We start from the raw sequence: 23,563 nt of genomic DNA, 5'->3' as shown, positions 1-23,563 counted from the left end.
TCATTTAGAGCCTGCCTGTGCTAAATCTAAATAGTTTCAGGTCTGCACTGGATCTAAAGGCAATTTCCCCTTCCTCCCCTTGTGTTTTGCAGACAGGAATCTTGGATTTAAGATAAGTTTACACTGTCCATGTTGCACATTCGTGCCTTCAAATAATTATATCATCCCAAATAAAAGTGAAGAGCTAGAGGCAAGATTTGCAGGTAATGACAAACCATAAAAATTAAAATTGTTATGTGATAAGTAAGAGGAGTTTTTACAGTACATGGAAAATACAAAAACCCAGTTCATTGAAAAGATTGAGCTCTGTGTGCTTATTTTGTGTGTGTGTGTGTGTGTGTGTGTCTTGTGTGTTTGTAGAAAGAGTGATCTTGGTCACTCACCACATTTCTCCAGTGCAGCTAAGAGGGAATGCTCATGGTAACACCAAAGTTTGTTGTTGTTTAGTCGTTTAGTCGTGTCCGACTCTTCGTGACCCCATGGACCAGAGCACGCCAGGCACCAAAGTTTATTGAAGCCAAATATTGTTTGGATGATAACTGGGATTCCCCAGAAGCGGGATGCAAATCCCTGACTGGCTCCACACCCAAATCCAAGTGGATTCCTCAACTGAATCAAGTGGGAGCAAGTGGGTCATGGTTATTGAGTACTAGTAAATGAGAACAAAGGAAACATTTGTGGATAGATTTTTTTAAAAAAAACTGCAATCCACAAGAGTGTTTTAGGTCGGAATACATTGGAATTAAAAATCCATCTTGCAACAATAAAGGAACCCATAAATTGATTTAACAGAAAATTACAACAAAATTGAGAGGAATCAAATTCAGTGATAATTTAAATTGCCTGAGAAAGAAGATGAAGGGTCCCCATTCCATTGTCCATCTTATATCAAGCCCTCACCCCCCGAGTTTGCTGCTTTTGCTTGTAGTTTAATTTACGGTAATTTAATTTACTCAAATACAGTAATGGGATCTGGAAGGTTGGGTGTGTGTTTGTGTACAGAGATTGGGTTGTTGTTTTTCCTTTAGTGATGATACCTGGGTGGGTTTCAGTATTCTGTCAAAATTTATTTCCTGTTATCTTCTAGTGCAATCTAACCCCATACAAATCAATGAGTCAGACTTTTGTTTTCAGCCTTAGACTGCAGTCCTAAGCATACATATTAGGGTGTAAGTCCTATTGTGCTCAGTGGGACTTGATTCTAAGTAAGCATGCTTAGGATTGGACTGCACAGCATTTTTAGCTTAGATTAGTAGAGTGTATCAGAAGCGTAGAGTTAATATTTGAGTTAAATAAATATCTAAATGTATGTTGTACTGAAATAACTGAAAGAAAAAAAACTTTAATATATTGTATTACAACTGACTAAATGACTAATCATGAATGCAGATGAAGTTTATGATATAGTTCATCTCCTGGCATTGTTATGTGCTGAAATTGCATTTTATTTTATCTGATTGAGGGCAGAATACATGTTCAGTTTGGATACTTCTCCAAACCACAGCTTGTCAGATTAGCAACACAGCCTCCATCTTTTGTTGTACACCAGTTCCAACTTCAATTTCTGGGTTGTTCTAACCATAGTTTGCCATGATATCCTATGCCAAACCATGATTAGTGCTAACCTACAAAGCATTGTTTACAAACACATTTCAAATCATGGTTTGGGGCTCAGCATTAACCATAGTTTCTATAACCCAGATGTCATACTATAGTAAAATAAAGATGAGTGTTGGTGTGTGATGAGGGAAGGCAGTGGTATAAAACTTCCCAAACAAAGGTTTGGAAGGTTGTCTCAAAGGAGCCACAGCAATCAACATAATGAGAACTTCCTATGAAATTTACATATGCATATCAGCATGCAATAAATGCTCCCACCCAATGCCAGTGCCCTCTGATTTTTTTCTTTCTGTGGTTCGAGTTTCTTGTTAAAAGTTGGTTTATATAATTTGTTCCAGAAGAGCAGCACAATATTTATTACCAAAATGTATTTTTTAAAGGTATTGATGACTACTACACATATCCCAGTGGTGAGAAATCTTTAAAGCCCAGTAGGAAAAAAAACAGTGGGAAGACCCCACATCTTCTGCTAATGTTATTGCCCTCCTACAGAGTTGAGTCGCAACAGTCCAGTCGGCGGAGGAAGCGTGCTCTAGATGCTGCCTATTGTTTTAGGTAATTATGGATTGAGGTGTTGTCTCTGCCTGTCTGCCTGCATGCATAGAAATAGGTTAACATTCATAGAATATAAATTTGTTGTTGTTGTTTAGTCGTTTAGTCGTGTCCGACTCTTCGTGACCCCATGGACCAGAGCACGCCAGGCACTTCTGTCTTCCACTGCCTCCCTCAGTTTGGTCAAACTCATGCTGGTAGCTTCGAGAACACTATCCAACCATCTCGTCCTCTGTTGTCCCCTTCTCCTTGTGCCCTCCATCTTTCCCAACATCAGGGTCTTTTCCAGGGAGTCTTCTCTTCTCATGAGGTGGCCAAAGTATTGGAGCCTCAGCTTCAGGATCTGTCCTTCCAGTGAGCACTCAGGGCTGATTTCCTTAAGAATTGAGAGGTTTGATCTTCTTGCAGTCCATGGGACTCTCAAGAGTCTCCTCCAGCACCATAATTCAAATAAATATAAATAAATGCAGAATATAAATACAGCCCCATAATTCCCTGATTCTATTTTTTAAAAATGCCTCTTGCTAGGTATGAAGAAAGAGTAGTAGTTGAACACCTGAGTTCTTATAGTATCTTTACAACTGATTTAATGTAACAAAATTCGAATTTTCTTCCCAGTAAATTCCTTTATCTCCTGCTGGCCTTAGTTGTAATGAAATGACCACATTTACTTCGCACTACCCCACCCCCCGCAGAAAACAAAAAACCCATGCACATTGTGGCCAAGTTTAGATGTACAGTGGAACCTCAGTCTTTGAACGTAATCCGTTCCGGAAGATTGTTCAACTTCCGAAATGTTCGAAAACCAAGGATCAATGGATGGTCAGTAAAACCCATTGAAAAAATCGAAAGACACGTAGCGGAAGCTGTACGACTTCCGAAGCATGTTCAGAAATGGAAACAATTACTTCCAGGTTTTCAGTGTTCGGGTTCCAAATTGTTAGCTTCTGAGACACTCGGAAACTGAGGTTCCACTGTAGCAGGAAACAGTATTTCCTGGCAATATGGAATAACCTGTGATGAGCTTTGGGCTTGCATATACATTTCTATCTCTCTTCTACTCCTGGTTTGCTCTTATAGCCCAGGAACTGGAACAACAGTTTGAACCTGATGTGTCGTCACTAACCATAAGTTAAATAAACCATCGTTCCCTGAGTTCTGGTGTCATGGGAAACAAGCTAAGCTAGCCCACATCCTATGCTTAGGAGAAAGTCCCACTGAGTTTGTGAGATTTTCTTTTTTAATATAGTGCACAGGAAGGCGCTGCAGTATGCCAAGAGAGAACCCCCTGGTGTGCCCCTAAAACTTAAGTGAATAAAAAAAATGAAAGTCTCCTGTAATTCCCACCGCAGAGCAGGCTGCCCACTGTATCGCTGAATGATTTGCTGTTCTAGCCTTGCTCCCCACCGATCAGCCTCCATTGGAGATGAATAATGCTGTCACGTTTCTGCATTGCGTTTGTTTGAATCATCCATTCACCCCTGATGGAAAGAGTAGGGATTTTAGAAGGCATTGATTTCCGTTCCGACCCATGTTCATCACACGCAGCCCTGTTTCTGTTCTCCTGCAGTTCAGTTTCTGATGTAAAGTCATCTCTTTGCCTGCTGTGGTGGGACTTTATGGAATTAATTATGCAAATAATTAATCGCTGGATTGATTACTGGCCCAGACAAATAAGCAGACGTTGGCCATTTCTGCTCCTGTTTCAATTGCCATGAGATTGCCTCAACATCCCTGGCAGCGAGATAGATTGGAATCAACTGTTGTTGGATATGTACCCAGAGGAATGACTCATGCAGAAACACCATTGGGCAAGTTTCAGATGAACTGCCTCATGTATTAAAAGTGGGCATGAGAAGGCCGTGGAGTCACCACAGGCTAGCTGTGGGGGCCAGTGATACTTCCATCAGCCATGGCCCATGTGAAAAGGACCCTACTTGCATATCGAAATACGCATATAGAACTCATTCGACCAAGGAGAGGATCCTGGTTGGTCCAGAGTCCTCTCCCAGCCCTCTGGTTTCATGTAGGAGTTCTGTGGGGGCCTTTTCTCACATTTACTGAACAGGTAGCCAACTGGAAGTTACAGGGATGGCCAACGTGCTCCCTTTGCTCATGCTTTTATCTATTTCATTAACAAAATTTATATACCACTTTCCCAACAGAAGACCTAGAAGTGACTTATACTGGACAATATAAAATATTTGTTAACAGATACTAATAAAAGTGTTTAAAATATGCAAGGGGTTATTACTGCTACCACAGGGATAGCAAACATGGCACCCTCAGATGTTGTTGGACTCTATCTCCCATCATCCCTGACCACTGGACAGGCTTGGTCCAACAAGATCTGGAGAGCGCTACATTGTATGTTTCTTACTATTTTGAAAGTAAATGTTTCTCAATCTAAAAATGAAGTGTACCCCTAATTCAGAAAAAGCATCCATTTTGAGAATCATAGTATTGTAAAGTTGGAAGGGATCCCAAGGGTCGTGTGATCTAACCTCCTGCAATGCAGGAATCTCAACGAAAGCATCCACCCAAGTTTGATGGAACACTGCATAGGGCTTACAAAGAATCTCTGTTTAGAGTTGCATTGAGCTCAGCTTCTTGCTCCCCAGCCCAGTTTTGGTGGCTGTGACTGTAATAATATGCTTGTCTGCAATTGCATTTTCAGGAACGTGCAAGACAACTGCTGCCTGCGCCCATTTTATATTGACTTCAAGAGAGATCTGGGATGGAAATGGATACATGAACCTAAAGGATACCATGCAAATTTCTGTGCAGGAGCTTGTCCTTATTTATGGAGCTCAGATACTCAGCATAGTAGAGTAAGTCTCTTCCTTTGCGGGGTGGGGTGGGGGTTAGATTTGTTTCCTGATAGAATATTAACAATATATTGGGTGGGGGTGGGTGCAGAAAAGCAGGATTTTTGATAACAAAAATAAGTTTTTCTTTGTCCTCCCCCTGCAAGAAACCCCTGTCAGCTAGTGCATTATACTAGTGTATTATTGACACAATACATTTCCAATACAATAAAACTTGGCGCTGCCAAAGTCTTTTAAAAATAACTGGTGCAACATGTCTAGTCTGCACACCAACTGAACATATTTCAAACAGGTCTGCCTTAACACCTTGTATTTTTAAGTCCAGTTGTACAGCACACTCTCTGGCAGAATATCCTCCATCTCCCATCACGTGGCCAGGGATTATGGGAATTAGAGTCTGGGAACATCTGGAGGGCCACCGGTTCCCCATCCATGCCCTAAAACAGTCAGTGCCCAAGCAGGGCCAGGGCGATTTCATTCCGACCTCAGTGCCTTCTCCCTGCTGAAGCAGATGTCTGAGGAGTAGCGGCAACAGTTTCCTGGGCCTATCCTGTTCTAAAATCAGTTTAGGCCCTTCTGTAGGCCAGGTTTTGATCTTCCACGCAGCCCTAATGCACTGACTCCACCCATGGAAGTCATTCTAGGGCAGGCCTGCACAACACATGGGACTTCTATGTTGCGCAGGCCTGTTCTAGGGAAAGGAATTCTCCTGGGCGGCTGTGATCAGGATTGGGTGTGTTCCATGTGCTGGCTTGTGAAAACCCAGCACAGAATCTAGGGTCTGGCACACACTTTGGCATCCTGAAAATCCTGGCTTTCGTCGCTAACACAAAAGCCAGCTTCTCTTGGTTGCAGAGAGAAAGCTTGAAAGATTTGGGGCAGCGCCTGCTTATTTGAAGAGCTAAGGAAAGGTTGGGAAGGGTGGCTCTCGGTCTGCCCTTTAAAATTCCTCTGCCCCCAATTCTACACCTATAACCTATAACCCCCTTGCCATTTTTCCTCTGCTCTGTCCCAGTGCCACCTCTCCATCCTATTCCAGTGCTATCCTAGTCTCCTTTTTAAATGGAAACAGTCTTAATTCACTGTATGCCCAGGTTTCAAGAGATCAAAATCCTCACAGGACGCTGCCTCATCCAGAGTCAGACCATTGGTCCATCTATCTCAGAGTGGGGAACCTTTTATGGCCAGATACATCTGGGTGATGGAACCTGGCACCTTCTGCAGAGCACATGCTCTGTCCCTGAACTGCTCCCCTTTCTAAACTGAAAGACGGTATACATGATTGTGGAATTCACTGTTAATGGAGGTTAGAACTCTCAGTGGCTACACGTCACAGTGGCTATATTCTGCTTTTAGTATACTACTCTTTTCCAAGAACAATTCAAAGTGTTGGTGCTGACCTTTAAAGCCCTAAATGGCCTTGGCCCAGTATACCTGAAGGAGCGTCTCTACCCCCATCGTTCTACCCAGACACTGAGGTCCAGTGCCGAGGGCCTTCTGGCGGTTCCCTCACTGAGAAAAGCCAAGTTACAGGGAACCAGGCAGAGGACCTTCTCAATAGTGGCACCCGCCCTGTGGAACGCCCTCCCACCAGATGTCAAAGAGAAGAACAACTACCAGACTTTTAGAAGACATCTGAAGGCAGCCCCGTTTAGGGAAGCTTTTAATGTTTAACAGGCCACTGTATTTTAATACTTTGTTGGAAGCCATCCAGAGTGGCTGTGGAAACCCAGCCAGATGGGTGGGGTATAAATAAATTATTATTATTATTATTATTATTATTATTATTATTACATTAAAAGCTGTTGGATGGCAGCTATAGGAGAGGTCAGTTGGTCCCGTGTCTTGCCTGTGGTCTTCCCAGAAGCATAGTGGTTGTCCACTATGAATGAATGTGAATCAATTAATTACGGTCCACTATGGAAACAGGATCCTGGGCTGATAAGCCTTTGGTCTGATCCAGCGTCCCAGTTCTTCACGTTTGTAAAACCAAGCTGAAATCCATGGAACCTATGAAATGTGTTGCTGAGCATCTGGAGGAAATGCCTTCATCTCTCTTTCCTCTCTTTCCAGGTTCTCAGCTTGTATAACACTATCAACCCAGAAGCCTCTGCATCTCCATGCTGTGTATCCCAAGATTTGGAGCCCCTCACCATCTTGTATTACATTGGAAAAACGCCCAAAATCGAACAACTTTCTAACATGATCGTAAAGTCTTGCAAATGCAGCTAAGGGATATTCTGAAGCAGCACAGCAAGTGCATTGGAAAAGAAAGGAAGAAAACAAAACATAAGAAGAAGAAGAAATGTAAAGAACACATAGGGTCAAGCAGTGATTTAAAAAAAAAAAAACAAAGGAGAAAAAAAGTGGTACTAGTCCAAATCGTTTGAGAGTTTGTTTCATTGTTTTGCGTTTTGTTTTCAAAAAAAAAAACCACACACCATCATCTGAAGCAAAAACCGTGAAGGCCTTATCCTACGTTTCAACTACTTGGTTAGTGAGATAGACAAGAAGGAATTTTCTTTTTTTAAAAAAAAGAAAAGCAAAAAAAAAAAAATACTAACAAGAAAGAAAAAAAAATGAAAAAAAAAAGCCTTTTAAAAAAATAAACACTGGAAGAATTTGATAGAGTTCTTATGTGAAAGGAAAAAAACAGGAAAAATATCCCATTCAGTGGAGTTGCTGTATCTGTTCCGTGGCTTACTTGACCTCCGTGTTATGCCATAGATGCTCTACCCATTCCCTGTAGTTCTTAGGAATTAACAGCGCATTATTTATTTTTGTGTTATATGATCAAATGAGGGAGCATGTCATTACCATTGGGGAGGGGTGGGGGGAACGAGGGAGCAAAAAACAAACAAAAAACGAGCAGACCAAATAAACTGCAAGAAACCTGGTTTCACTCCTTAGAAACCTGAGCTCAAAAAAAGAGTTTTTTAAAAAAAAAATCCTGCAAACCATGATTTGTTTAGCTCAGTTAAAACAGTAGTTCGCTATTTTTCAGGAAGTCTGCCTTAAAAAGAAAAAGCCACATACACCGTTGTTTTTCTTGCCGAGAGCCTATGCAAAGCCTCGCACCATTTGTTTTTATACTGAAAACCTTAACAATAAAGAACATTTTTGTTTCAGTCTCAAAGACAAGTCTATTAAGATTCTTTTAAACATGTAAACATACCACCACCAGTGACTGTAAATGAACTAAACTGTCAGTTTAGTAAACCAGTGAAATATTTAACATGTACTGGTCTAATCTTCAGACCCTAATACGTTGCTGTATAGCTATTGCATTGGGATTGTTTGTCTGTTTTATTTGTGTGCGCGCGGGATTTTTTTTGTTGTTTTTTGTTTTGTTTTGTATATGTAACCGTACCTATAGTATTACAATAGGTGGGTAGTAAGAAGCCAGCTTAATTGGAAACATATCTGTAGATCTCTATTGTAAACTATTAAAAAATTAAGTACTTTATGTGTAACGTGTAAATTTTACCATATTTTTGTACTCTGTTAATACTGTCAACTCTGAAGAGTTTGAACTTAGGGGCTCTTGTTGATCACTTGGAATTGTGTGTTTCCCTCTAGCTGGCCAGTATGAGTGAAGCCCCTGATTTTTTTGTCCCCCCCCCCAACTTGCACTACAAATACATGTTTTGTAAAATTTGCTATACATGAGCTTTGTATGTTGTTTTTCATCCTGACGATATAAGCTACCTGACTCCAATTTCATTCTGTTTCAGAAGAAGAAAATAAGGTACAGTAAAAACAAAGCAAACAAAAGGCAAGGCAAAGTCCCACCCCCACCCCCTAGTCATACATTTGAAAATGGGAGGCTTCAAAATGCTGAAGTTTAAAATCTCTGTTTGGGTGCTGGAGCAGAAAGCAATTTTCTGTTTTTTCCCCAGATGGCAAGGACAACCAGAAGCAAAGACTTCTGGACTTCTGGACTTCTCATTGATCTGCTTATATAAGCCATTCCTTGGCCTGATCAAGTTGTAGTCACCCGTAGTTTGTCACAGGGCACATCCAGCCACTTCAGATTAGCGCTGCGGTGGTGCTGGGGGTCTGCATGAGACCATGTATATGCATCAGCAATATGCAGGGGAAAGGCCACTTACACGTGCAGCCTCACTTCTTCCACTTAGGGGGATTGGTTAGTTTCTGTTCTGTTTAATTCCATAACGGGGTATCGAAGTCAGTTCAGCCGCAGTCAAAATGAAAAGAGGAAAGTCACACGCTACACCCCCATTCTGATATAGCAGGCGCAGGGGTTTGGATCTTGGCTCTGCTGTAGCACCCACTGGGTGACCTTGCGCTAGTCGCCTTTTCTCAGCCTAGCCTACCTCACAGGGTGGTTGCAAGGATATAACCGGCATGTGTGCCGCCTTGAACTCCTGGGAGGAAAAAGCATTCCGTTTTGCAATCCCAGACAGTCCTGTATTTGAAGGGCTGCTGGAATAGGCTTCTGTTTGAAGGAGTCCTCTGTTGCACTTGTCCAGGCCAAGCTTGGCTTAAAGATAAAAACAGGAAGGAAGACTCGGGGCCATAAAGATGCCCAGTAACTGTTAGCAGCTGAGTGCAGGGTTCTACACACTGGCGATATGTATTGCATGTCTATTTAAATTAGAAATTATTTCCAAAATATGCATCGCGACATAAATTAACACATGCAAAGTCCATGCAAATGTATTGTCTTTTTTTGTGATGTGTGGGTTAAACCACAAAGCCTAGGACTTGCTGATCAGAAGGTCAGCGGTTCGAATCCCTGCGACAGGGTGAGGTCCAGTTGCGCGGTAACAGCTCCTGCCAACCTAGCAGTTCGAAAGCACGTCAAAGTGCAAGTAGATAAATAGGTACCACTCCGGCAGGAAGGTAAACGGCATTTCCGTGCGCTGCTCTGGTTCGCCAGAAGCGGCTTAGTCATGCTGGCCGGATGACCTGGAAGCTGTACTCCGGCTCCCTTGGCCAATAAAGCGAGATGAGCGCCGCAACCCCAGAGTCGTCTGTGACTGGACCTAATGGTCAGGGGTCCCTTTACCTTTAAGTGGCCAACTTAGCTGCTAGATGGGGAAGGAGAAGCATCTAGCTTGCCTGGGAAGATTTCAGGTTTGTTTTAAAAGAAAAGGTTTGCAGCTGGTTCAAATGGGGGAATGGCATTTGTACCGCACAGTTGTGCTCACACTTCCCCACATAGCCCAAACCTGCTTCCCTGCACATGCAGCCTAGCTAGGTTTGCGCATCACATGCCCAAGTATTTAGTCCTATATAATCCAGGGTGTGTTTAAAAAATCACAATAGTCCCTTTGAATTGATACAGTCAAGGGTGTGTTATATTTCAAGATTGCGGTTTGATTCATACTTTCAGGAAGGTTTGAGTTTGAGGGGGAACACAAGCCATGCATATGGGGGTTCACAATGAGGCAAATAAATTCAGCCACAGGGATCATTAGTTGTATGGTTGTATGCTATTAAAATGATCCATACTAAAATCACATCATTTTAACTCTGAATTTTAGTAAATAACATTCAGTTTGTTTAAACTGTAACCAGTAGTGCAATCCTACATATGTTTACTTGGGAGTAAGTCCCACTGTGGTTGGTTGGGCCTACACAGCCACAGTGGGCCTTAACTGTTTTTTATCTGACCTAAGTGCCAAACTGCTAAAGTGCTTTTCCCCAATGCTACACAGATTACATTTTGACAGCCACCTTGAGGGCTACAGACTCTGTAGGACAGTCCTTTGAACCCAGGGTTATTATTGTTCAGCTTTGCCTATCTTATCTGGAGATGATGAACATTTGTTTTCAAAGTTGTTGTCCGCAAATGACCAGTTTCTCAAATGATTTATAGGATCAGGCCTTCCATCTGTGCATTTTTATTTTGTCTTACATAATTTATTCATTGCTTCCCCTGATAACGCCTTTCTCTTTTTCTTCATTAAAGTGCAAAAGCAACCACACAAAAGCTCCTTTTTGTTCAAATTATTTTATACTATTTTGAAAGTAGTACATTTGCTTTTATCAAATGCATTCCGTTCCTACTTTTAGGAAGACACATGAGCAAATGTTGGCTTTCATATGTGATTTCTGACCATTCCAAATAGATTCAGTCAGTGTCCAAAATCTATCTTCACAGTACAATCCTTTGCATGTTTACTCAGAAAAAGTCGCACTGCATTCAGTTAGGCTCACTCTCAGGTTAGTGTGCCTAGTCTGTACTTACTTGGGAGTAAGCCCAATTGAACAAAATGGAACTTACCTCTTAAAAGACATGAATAAAACTACATTCCTTTTTTAGGCTTTGTCAACATCAACCAACTTTCAGACATTCGCTATTACAGTGGTACCTCTGGTTACATACTTAATTCGTTCCGGAGGTCCGTTCTTAACCTGAAACTGTTCTTAACCTGAAGCACCACTTTAGCTAATGGGGCCTCCCACTGCCACTGCGCCGCCGGAGCACGATTTCTGTTCTCATCCTGAAGCAAAGTTCTTAACCTGAGGTACTATTTCTGGGTTAGTGGAGTCTGTAACCTGAAGCGTATGTAACCCGAGGTACCACTGTACATTAATGATTTGAATGGTTCTGCATTAGTGTCTATAGGAATATGATAATGAAATGAAGATGTCATTTCCCTCTAAGAAAACAGTCCAGAAATGGGACTTCCATATATTTTATTTAGAAATAGAGATTTGGTTGGGTTTTACTTGTGTGATATATTAAGCCGGTACATTAGCCATACTCTTTAACTTTCTCACAATAGAGGATTATTTGCACTGGGCCAAATCTTGATACATGCTGAATCAGTTCATGAAACACTGAAACAGAGGTACAAATAAGTCCTCTTCCCAAGAACCACTCACACGTTGAAGCCATGTTCGCATGCTGAAGCCACACCAACCAGCCCTGCCCCCAGTATCCTGCATGCTGACTTGACTGCTCTTGGCATCCCTAGCACAGCATGAGCACCAGGAAATCGGGGAGGAGTCGCTTGGCATGACTCCACTCGCACATTGATTCAATGTGTGGGTAGTTCTTGTGAAGAGGGATGTTGTTGCAATAAGAATGACTGGAAACTGAAACAAGTTTTCCAGAATAATGGCCACACTCTCGTTCTCCGGAGGCTCATAAGCTTTGGATCAAATGTTACAGCTCTTGTGTGGAGACTGCCAAAAAAATGGCTCGAGAAACGTTGCACTCCATGCCGGCTGTGATGTTTTGAAAGCTGCTTTCCTCATGGTTCAACCAAATAATGTGTAAATGCTCAGAATCAACGCTGCGAGTTGGCAGCCACAGAGGCTGATGTGGAAGCTCTTCACATTCCTCAGGACAACCTTTTGAAAAGCGGTTTCCAACTGTGATGGCTGCCATGTGGATTCCCACACTCTCCACATGGAGCTGGGGGTCTAAGTACAAAATCCCCAAGAGAAGACCAGACGGACATTTCTATTCCAACTCTAGTCTTGGCAGTAACTCTTACTGAAGTCAGTGCAGGTTACCTGGAATAGGTATCTAATAGCTCAGTTTCATATGAAGCCTGTTTCTAGCAACAGGGTTAAATTCCACAAAAAACGGTTTATTACTACAGATATTGGATTGTCACATTATATTAGTGGATATAACTTAGATATTTGAGGTAGCTTGGTCGTTCTGTCTTGGATGTTCTCCATATAGAAAAGGTCTGTCGGATTCTGTAATGGTTTATTTTCAAGGACTGGCACAGAAGTGCAGTGGTACCTCAGCTTTTGAATGTCTCCATTGATGAACGTTTCAGAACTCGAACGCCATAAACCTGAAAGTAAATGCTTCTGTTTTTGAACGGGCTTCAGAAGTCAAATGGCTTCCACTGAGGTACCACTGTATTTTTCTCAATTTTCTCTATTAAATTTGCAGACCGCTCTTTGCACCTCAATTTTCGAACGTTTCAGAACTCAAACGGTCTTCCAGAATGGATTATGTTCGAAAATCGAGGTACCACTGTATGTAATCAAAACCATTTGGATCCTTTTAAATTTGAGATATTTCCCCCTACAACTGAGATGGGGTCCCTGAGGCCCTGCAGCCATTTCTGAGGGCTTCAACTCCCATCAGCTCCAGTCAGCACTGCCAGTGGGGAAGGGTATTGGGAATTGTAGTTCAGTAATATTTGGAAGGTCACAGGATAGCTCCACCCCCTCCTGCTCTGTTGACCTGGAGACAATGGAATCTCGGCTCCTATGCCATTAAAGAAAAGTTTAAACAAGTTGCACTTCAACCTGTGTATCTCCAATTAACATATGTATGATTCTCAGACTGAAGCAGGACATGAGATTCTGAACGGGGTATGAATTTGCTTTCTCTTGTGAAAATGGATTTATGTGGAAGGCCAGTCCCAATGGGACCAAAATGTGGTCCCACACAAGTCCATAGCCATCCTGACATCTCACTGCTCATGAAGGATACATGTGCATTTTTGCCTAAGTGACCCAAACAGCAAAATGTACTACTATAGTCCAGGCTTCCTCAAACTTGGCCCTCCAGATGTTTTTGGCCTACAACCCCCATGATCCCTAGCTAGCAAGACCAGTGGTCAGGGATGAGTGGAACTGTAGTCTCAAAACATCTGGAGGGCTGAGTTTGAGGAAGCCTGCTATAGTTCATAGTGTACTACCATGAATAGATGAGTTTAGATTTTTTTGGGGGGGGGGGTTTCACAGGTTTACATTATGCCTTGAGCGGAATCCCCTTTATTTAGTTTAAAACCGAAATGACAACGATTTGCAGAAGTAGATATAAGGAGAATAAACCTTTCTGAAGCAATCAAAGCTTGCGTATTTTTGGTATTCTTTTCCAATTCGGAAAAGCAAGAAGCTAATTGTGCTTTGCTGGGAATGGATTTCTGGCATGACTTAACAACTGATTAAAAAAAATATTGATGAGTGTCATAATTTAAAATGGAAAATCAAATATCAGAATAATGGCAATGGATGTTTTAGGCAAGAAACAGGACTTGATTTTGGATTCACTGCTAGCACAGCTGCTTTTTAACGGGGAATGCAGAATGTGCATGGTTACACGTGCCCTGACACTTGGCAATCCCCTCTCCCTGGCACTGTAATGTTGGAAGTGTAGTGTGATTATTGCCCATCACTTGCACTTGACCCCAGTGTACAAAGTGCTTCTTAATTACAGGAGACAGTCAGTGTGGAGACAGCCAGTGTGGTGTAACAGTTAGAGTATTGAACTAGGACCTAGGAGACCAGGGTTCAAACCCCAACTCAACCATGAAGCTTTCTGCCCTTGGGTCCGCCTCAGTCTCTCAGCCTAACCCAGCTCACAGGGATGTTGTGAGAATTAAATAAAGATGGGGAGAACCAGGCATGCCATCTTAAGCTCTCTTGGGAGGAAATGTGGGATGTAAATGCAATAAATAAATAAGGCATGTTTCAGTTACCATACATTATTCCACAACTCTATACTTACTGCTGGGGTCAGCTACAGAGCAGAATAATAAAAGTATTTTCCGCCTTCTCATGAACAACATTATTTTGAGAGAGAGTTCTGCAATCTGGGCGACAGTGCCAAGAAGGTCTGCTCTCATGTCTTCATTGAGCACATCTCCTAAGGTGGTTGGAAGCAGAGGACAGATATTGAACATAGTGCACAAAGAAGTTGATGCAGGAGATGGTGTTCTAAGTGAGCACTTCTTGTATCCTGTCCTTCCTTCAAGAATAGCAGGCAATGTACATGGGGGCTTCGATTTGTCTTCCCAAAGGTTAGTTAGCTTGAGAGCCCACAATTAACTCAGTGAGCTTCATAATTGTGTTGGGATCATAGCCAGACACTGGAGAGACCTGTCAGGAGTAAGCATGGAGTGGACCAATGGTACCAAATAGTATGCGAAACAGCCTTATTAGAAAAACTAACTAATAAACTGAAACTGACACGGGGACAAATAGAAGATGCCTTCACCCCGGTATGGCTCCCCTTTATCACATACACAGCCCAACAAGACAACGACAAGAATCCACCAACAGCATATGAATCAATATGGCTAACCTGATCCAAAAACACCCACCCACCCCACTCACACATGAAAACAAAGACCACCACAGCCAATCACCACACCCTAGGCCAACCCCAACTTCTCTCACCACCAAAGGAACACAAGCAAATAGGAAAGAGAACCTGCACAAGCGACGCTGACACAAAACCCCACACATAATGTAACACTAATGTCTCAACAAATGAAACTGATATGTAGAAAATGTAACTTGAAAAAAAGAGACATTGCACATACATAGTTGCACAGCCTTTGGATTCCAAATCTCCCCCCCCCTTCCCCGGTTTGAATTCCCCATATCCATCAGTCTGTCTATTGTCAGCCTGGAGATCTCAAATCCATGGCCAATTTTTTCCCCAGTTCCACCTTGCCGGTTTTTTTTTTAAAAATTTTTTTAAAATGATGTTTAACTTGAAAGAGGCCCCCAGAGGGCCTTTAGTTTCCTTGGTCTTTATAGCTCCCCCCTTGTTCTTTCCAAGTCGTAATCAGTCCTTTGTTCTTTTTTCTCACTTTCTCAGATTTCTTGTCCTGTTCCGCTGCTAAAACGTTCTAATTCAGAAATTTGGTACCTCTACAGCGGTTGTTGTTGTTCAGGAACAAAAACTTACGTCCAGTCCCTTCCTTTCTTCAATAGAAAATTCTATTGTCTCCTTTAATATAAACACCTCTGTAGACGAAATACTGTTTCAGTTTTGCAGCTTTCCCAGGAGATAACAAGTCTGTACGATTCCAAGAGTATTTTTCCACTTACGATCGTTCTTGTAATGTCCCGAAACCCCTCTAGGGGGATTGTAGTAACTTTGTTTCCTCTGATCCAAAAGTCAAATTGCTATTCCTTATTTTCAACAGTTTATATCCAAATTGTAGCAAATTGTAGCAAAATTAACCAGCAAAGTCCTCATAGCAAAGTCCTCTTTATATTCTCCAACTTTGACAGCTACTTTGACAGCTGTCAAAGTCTCCGTCTCTCTCCACCAGGCTCTCTCACAAATCGCCCCGGTTCCCTGGGGGGGTTACATTTTCATTCTCACCCTCCACTCTTCTCCTCCAGCACAGTTCTTATAATTTCCCATCGTGGAATTAAAAATTTTTAAACAGAAATACACTTCTCTCTCGACCTTGGTTACCCAATCCTTGTTTTAGAATGTTTACAATAGGGGGGGGACTGACTTCCTTTTTGGATCTCCCCCGCTCATGCCGAATCCGAAAAAAAATTCTTTTTTTCTCCTTTTAAACCCAGTTTCCAAATTACTCACGGGTTGTTGTTCATAGTCCGAAATTTCAATAGAAGAAGTCAGCGCTCTCCGTCGAATGGCATGCGGCTTCGCTCGGCAGGGAAAGCAGAGGACTCACAGCACCACGCCACTCCCCGGCACCCGTTCCGTAGCCTTTAAAAAGGCTCCTTCACGAGTCGGGAGGGCGCTAACGGTGCCAGCCGAGTCACCCATGTCCACGGGCTCCATGCCCGTGGTTTTTAAGGGTCCCCGCGTCGCCGGCGCGGTAGGACCCAGCCCCTGCCGAGCAGACTCCCTCCGGAGCTCGGAGGGAGTCCGCCATTCGGCGATGGCGCCAACCCGGAAGTCACCGAAAACAAGAGGTACTTCAGTTTCAAAACAATGACATGCAAGTTCTATTATGTTCAATGGAACTACGTGGAAAACACAACTTAAGTCACTCTGAAAGAAGATACCGGAGCACTCGAAATCATTTGCTCATGTATGACCACAGAAAATAATAGATCCCATTGAAGCACAGGGAGATCTGCATTGATTTTGCAATGCATTTCCTAATCTTAGAAGATTGTATATAGTATATATAGCAGACCGTCGCCTGTTCCGAGACATCGAAGCAAGGGATGTAAAGATAAGACCTCTGAGAAACTTTGATATTCAGTTCTGCCCCAAATCACGATGAGAGAAAACAACAGCTAGGAAGTGAAAGAGACAACACCATGTATGGGCAGAAGGAATCTCCTTGGATATAACAGTTTTCACACGCAGGGCAGAATACAGATAATAGTTTGAGTTCCTCACTTGAAACTTTATAACTGTATATATTGTAACATCACGAATAGAAATCATTAATTATGTAGCTGTTGGACTAAGGCGTTATTATTATAACTGAAATGTAACTGACATTCATTAAGATTATGGAATGCAGTGATATGAATACACCCAAACCATCATGTGGGAGCCATTTTAACTAAAATGTATTAACTGGAAGTTGATTGGAACTTTGATAATTGTACAGTTTGGGAATTAATTGTTTTTCTTGTAATTTGGCTATTATTGGGGGTACATTAAAGGTAAAGGGACCCCTGACCATTAGGTCCAGTTGTGACTGACTCTGGGGTTGCGGCGCTCATCTCGCTTTATTGGCCGAGGGAGCTGGCGTTCAGCTTCCAGGTCATGTGGCCAGCAGGACTAAGCCACTTCTGGCGAACCAGAGCAGCACACAGAAATGCCGTTTACCTTCCCGCCGGAGCGGTACCTATTTATCTACTTGCACTTTGACGTGCTTTTGAACTGTTAGGTTGGCAGGAGCAGGGACCGAGCAACAGGAGCTCACCCCGTCGCGGGGATTGGAACTGCCGACCTTCTGATCGGCAAGTCCTAGGCTCTGTGGTTTAACCCACAGGGCCACCTGTGTCCCTGGGGTTATTTTAGAAAACTAATAAAAAAAAACTCGTAAAAAAGAAGAAGATTGTATATAACCTCAGAAGGGGTGTGGCCATGACTACCACGAAGGGATCCTCCACATCTGAATTTGCAGGGCTTTTTTTCCACCGGAACTCGCCAGAACTCAGTTTTGGCACTTCTCAGGTGGGGGCCATTGCCATTATAGGAGAACAAGGGAGGCATTCATGGTGAGTTCCGGCACCTCTTTTTCTAGAAAAATAGCACTGTGAATTTGCCATTACAGGTTAAGATCATGTCCAAAACTGTATACGCTACACAAAACATGCAATACATATAAGTGGGGGAGGGGACCATCATAAAGGGAACAGAATGTACTCTGAAAAGAGTTTATGATGTAGGATTGGAAATACGAGAACTGTCCCATCACTGTGAACAAGCAGCTATGTGTTATTAAAAGGTGGGTGCATGTGCCAATTTTTCTGCTAGCAGTGCTTGTCTTTTCACTTTCCCTCACTCCTTCTATATTGGTTGAGTCAATATGTCGTTAATAAAAGTAAAATATTTGATACGGAGGGTGGGGGAGGAGAACCTAATTGTATAAGTGTCTTGAAAACTTTCTTTTTCCAAAGAAGAAGAAGAAGTCCAGAATCTGCCTCTTAGATCAGACAGAACAAAGTCTATCAGGAGCCATGAGTTCTGGGAGAAAATAAACTGCAAGGTTATGTAATTATATGTGGTTATAAAGTAGATGTGAAGTCATGTAGTTGGCTTGTCACTGGGTATGGGTGTAACAGTAATTTCTTCATCTGTATATAAAATAAAATAAAACGGAACAGAAAACTATGAGAACTCCCAATCAAATTTGATATGCTAGTTTAATGAAGTAACCTGCTGTAATCCAAGAGTGAGTCTCAGGGGAATAAAAGAAACCACGTTGTGTTGGTCCAACAATCTAATCTTGCCTTTGAATGAACCATTTAATGCCAAACCAAAAAGTTGGCAAGAAAGGTCCTGTGACCACTATTTCCTGGGTTTTTGTTCTGCTTGCACATACTTCAGCAATGCTTACTATTTATAAAGTAGATTCGGAATCCAGAGGCCCCCCCTTTTTTACAGTGTTTAAGTAATTCATCTTTTGTGTCTTAAAGCTGTGAGATTGGTTGCTATTATTTAAACTAGCCACATGCCAACTAAATAGTAGGGTCTGGAGTGCTTACACAATACAGAATGAGGGGTGGGTAAAATGTATGGGGTGGTCCTTAGTATTCTACACCCTTATTCTTGCCAAATTCAGAACATCATTCTTGTAATGAGGAGGCTAGCAGATGGTATATGTGAATGTAAATAGCAATCGGTACTTGCTGATGGTGGACTATTTCACAAACTACATAGAAATAGTATGCCTGAGAAGCATGTCAATAATGTAACAGGCAGGCTACAGAGCATATCTGCACATTGTGGACTTTCTGAAAAAGCTTGTAGCAGACAATACTTCTCAGTTCATATCTGCAGTCTTAAAAGGTGGTGACCAGGTTGTTACTAATGATAGTTGGATTTCAGGACATTGTTTCATTTTGAGGACTATTAATTACTAATTTGACACATTTTGAATTACCAAAGTAGGACATGATTATATAGCAAGGGTTAAATGTAACTGGAGGAGAGGAGATGTAACGGAGAGCTTAACTGTTATGCTGCTATGCCAACCACAGGTGGTGCTGTATCTAAATTGCTGCTGTTCTAGACTATTTTTTTAGCAATAAAGTTGTTGTTCTATTAGGCATCTATTTTGGCCTGGCCTCTTCTCTGAAAATAACCTGACAATTTTGTAGATGTACCTTCCTTCCAATACACTGATTTGAAATATGGTGTTGTACTTTAGGTCCCGCCACACTACTTGGAAGACAGAGAAACCTTATTGCCGAAAATCCCACACTGATACAAGTACACATAATTAAGTACATGATGATGATGATGATGATGATGATGATGATGATGATGATAATTTATTTATATCCCACCCTCCCCAGCCAAAGCCAGGCTCAGAGCAGCTAACAATAGTAAATTAATACATCAATCTAAAATCATTCCATTGTAAAATCAGTTCAAATCAAATTAATGGCAACCATGATAGCAATTTACTTCTCAGACTTAGAAAAATGTAAATATGGAAACTCTATAGAACTGTTTGATAAACTGACATTCTATTCAGATACCTTCTAAGCTAGAGCAGTTGCCTGGATCAGTCTAGGAAGACTCGGATACAATCATAGAATTGTAGAGTTGGAAGGTACCCCGATTCCTGCAATGCAGGAATCTCAGTTAAGCATCCATGACAGATGGCCATCCAACCTCTGCTTAAGAACCTCCAATGAAGAAGCGTCCATGACCGTTCTGAGGGTGTTCGTTCCACTGTCAAACAACTCTTACCGTTAGAAAGTTCTTTCTGATGTTTAGTCAGAAGCTCCTTTCTTGTGACTTGAATCCATTGGTTCAGGTCCTAGCCTCTGGAGCAGAAGAAAACAAACTTGCTCCATCTTCAATGTTACAGCCCTTGAGATATATGAAGATGGCTATCATATCTCCTCTCAATCTCCTTTTTACCAGGCTTTACAAACCTAACTCCCTCAACCATTCCTCATAAGACTTGGTTTCCAGACCTTGATCATCTTGGTTGCCCTCCTGTGCACATGTTCCAGCTTGTCAATAATATTCTTAAATTGTGGAAATAGTGCTTCAAGTGTGGCCTAACCAAGGGAGAATAGAGCAGAACTATATGACTTCCCTTGATTGGGGCACTATACTTCTGTTGATGCAGCCTAGAATATTGCAAAACATGTAATTCCATGAAAAGGCATAAAAGCATTCAGATTATTAATACATTACTATTCAAAGAAGAATTACTCAACTACTTTCTGTATATGGAAGATTAAGCACAACCTGGGAAAAACATCCAGTGGCTGTGTAAGAATCCAGGCCTTCATAAATGCAGTAGAAGGATTTTTTTGAGGGGTAGGTGATGGACATGTAAATCCTGCTACCCATTCCAAGACCATATTATGTTACTATTAATCATTATTTAAAATTCTCTCCCCTGTGCAATATTGATCTCGTTTAGAACTGGCTGCTTCAAAGTCCCAGTTGAAGAAGAAAATAGAGGAATGTTTCCCCCCCAGCCATTAGGATTCTATAATTTATCCATGAACAAACTACATGGCTGTTATGAAACTGCAAATCCAACATGTACAAAGTTGGCACTGTGAGGATGCTACTGAAGAAGAAGAATGTGCCAGTTTTCCAGTTTTCAAAGGGAGCTCTCTCATTTTGAGGCATGATTCAGCCAGAATTCAAATAACCAAAGTCATTTTTTCAGACCTCCTACTGAAACTAGTGGGCTGTAAAAGTGCATACGTGTGACTGGATTCCACTGTAAGTTGGAGGATGTGGTGGCTGAGCTAGACCAACCTCACTGGTCTATGATGCCATCAACCAGCCATGCATATTAATCTCTTAGAGCACAATCTATCCCTACTCAGAAGGTTAATTGGATTTATTCCAAGCTAAATAGGTATTGTTGTTGTTGTTTAGTCGTTTAGTTGTGTCTGACTCTTCGTGACCCCATGGACCAGAGCACGCCAGGCACTCCTGTCTTCCACTGCCTCCCGCAGCTTGGTCAAACTCATGCTGGTAGCTTCGAGAACACTGTCCAACCATCTCGTCCTCTGTCGTCCCCTTCCGCTTGTGCCCTCAATCTTTCCCAACATCAGGGTCTTTTCCAGGGAGTCTTCTATTCTCATGAGATGGCCAAAGCTTCAGGATCTGTCCTTCCAGTGAGCACTCAGGGCTGATTTCCTTCAGAATGGATAGGTTTGATCTTCTTGCAGTCCATGGGACTCTCCAGAGTCTCCTCCAGCACCATAATTCAAAAGCATCAATTCTTCAGTGGTCAACTTTCTTCATGGTCCAGCACTCACTTCCATATATCACTACGGGGAAAACCATAGCCTTAACGATACGGACCTTTGTCAGCAAGGTGATGCCTCTGCTTTTTAAGATGCTGTCTAGGTTTGTCATTGCTTTTCTCCCAAGAAGCATTTGTCTTTTAATTTCATGACTGCTGCAATAGAACAGAGACAGTGCTTTATGTGATGAATGCAGGGCAGGCAGAAAACAATGCCTTCTTACATTCTCACACCTGCGTGCTTGAAAGTGGCCTCCATCCTGGGAAAGTAGCGTCCACATTATACATTTTATATCTATCTTTAACAGTCATGGTTGTCCCCTCCCCTGGCACACAAAGATTCCTGGGAACTGTAGCTTGTTAAGGGTGCTGAGAATTGTCAAGAGACCCTCCTCACAGAACTACAACTCCCAGAGTTCCCTGGGAAGAGGGATTGATTGCTAAACCAGTTTACCTCTGTAGTGTGGACAGGGGCAGCCTGAGGAGTTTTGCTCCACTTCTGCCCCCACCACGGGGGGAGCAAACTCCACAAGTGCTTCTCCATGAGGTGGGGGGGGGGGGAGAGATCTTTTCAGGACCCTTCTGCCTGGAGGTGGGGTTTTGTGTTGGCTGTTCCCTTCAGGAGAAGCCAGTGTAAAGCCCTGCTACCCTGCTAGTTGGTGGCGAGATCTCCCCCCACCCCACCCAGTGGTACAGATGGGTGGCAGAATGCTTCCCCTTTCACTGACTCAGCAGGAGGGCTGAACTTTGTCACTGGTCTTTCTCTGCCCCTAGAGACTTGGGAGACCAGCAGCAAAGCTTGATGGCAGAATGGGGGGTGCCGCCCAAGGCAGCTGCCTCCCCCTGCCTCATGCAGGGGACTGATCTGGGTGTGGATGTGCCCAAAAGACTGATATCAAAACTTGACCCAGTAGGTAGCCTGACAGAGGCCTTGGAATGAACTCCGTGTAGTCAATCTCTCAGCTCAAGACCAACAGTAGGGAAATGTGTTTGCTGATGGCTCCTCCATAGCAGAAAAGCTGAAGAATGATCTGTATTTGAAGAATTTCTGCGTGAAGAATTTCAGAAGCTGCGCTTACCTTATGGTTGAGAGGTGGATGTGGGTTGCGCGAAGGGATGGATGATGCTGTCAATTGTGGTTTCAGTTTCTCACTCTTCCAATCTTAACTTCAGCTCTTACCATTTCAACATCAGTTTGCTTTTTTTTTTTAAAGGGGGAAAAAATCTTCTCAAGAATTTGTCAACAGTTTAGTACACATTTCTCCACTTCTTCTTTTACTTCTATCATATGAAATGATGACATGACAGCCTCCCATCAGGGTGGGAAGTTCACGGAGCAAATGCAGCCTGGCTTGGAGTTCCTCTCACCTCTTTTATAATCCAGTCCTGTCCCTTCAGCTTGATGGACTCCTTTGAAAGACTGCCAGTTGGCAATGATAACTCCTCATGGTACCGGCTTGTAGACTGAGCTGAAAAAACAACGACAGTGTATATATCTCAAGGAAAAGTGGGAGGTCAGCCAGATTCTTTCAGGACCTTTTTATAAGAATCAGCTCCTGGTATCCTAGGGCAGCTGCCAGGACCCCTGTTGAGCGCACCAGACACCTAGTGCTGTGCCGAAACCTGTTCTCCAATTTCTCAAAAGTTTTCTTGGCCTGAAAAAGAGGCTGCAATTCTTATGCCTCTAAAAGATGTCCATGCAACATTTATGACTAGTGGTAGTGGCTGGCAAAGCACAGAGGAGTGAGACTGTGTTGCCTACCTGGCTTCCGAACATGGAGGTTTTTGCCAGTTATTGAGAGGGAGAAGGGCAAGGTGCTATGGAGCTCAGCGTGGTGAGAGGACAGCTCTTCAGTCCACCTCACCTCTCCCACTTTGCCTCTTGGCTACTGGGCCGCGTCCTCCATGTTGGGAAGGCCTGTTGGC

The 23,563-nt window shown here is 42.6% G+C and overlaps 1 protein-coding gene across 1 annotated transcript in view; it reads left to right on the top strand.

Annotated features, from left to right (window-relative positions):
• The window catches only part of TGFB2 (transforming growth factor beta 2), an 82,594-nt gene extending 73,809 nt beyond the window's left edge, over positions 1 to 8,785 (top strand). The window contains exons 4-7 of the mRNA XM_081186080.1: positions 93 to 203; positions 2,001 to 2,175; positions 4,850 to 5,003; positions 7,074 to 8,785. Of these exons, the coding sequence (XP_081042206.1) occupies positions 93 to 203; positions 2,001 to 2,175; positions 4,850 to 5,003; positions 7,074 to 7,232 (599 nt within the window). The 3' untranslated portion in view covers positions 7,233 to 8,785. The remainder of the gene's footprint in view (positions 1 to 92; positions 204 to 2,000; positions 2,176 to 4,849; positions 5,004 to 7,073) is intronic.
• The last annotated feature ends 14,778 nt before the right edge of the window (positions 8,786 to 23,563 follow it).

The sequence above is a fragment of the Podarcis bocagei genome (genome assembly GCF_964188305.1).
Source record: "Podarcis bocagei genome assembly, chromosome: 3".
Classification (NCBI taxonomy): Eukaryota; Metazoa; Chordata; class Lepidosauria; order Squamata; family Lacertidae; genus Podarcis; species Podarcis bocagei.
The sequence above is the reverse complement of the archived record's forward strand: the minus strand, read 5'-3'. Positions and strand labels throughout refer to the sequence as shown.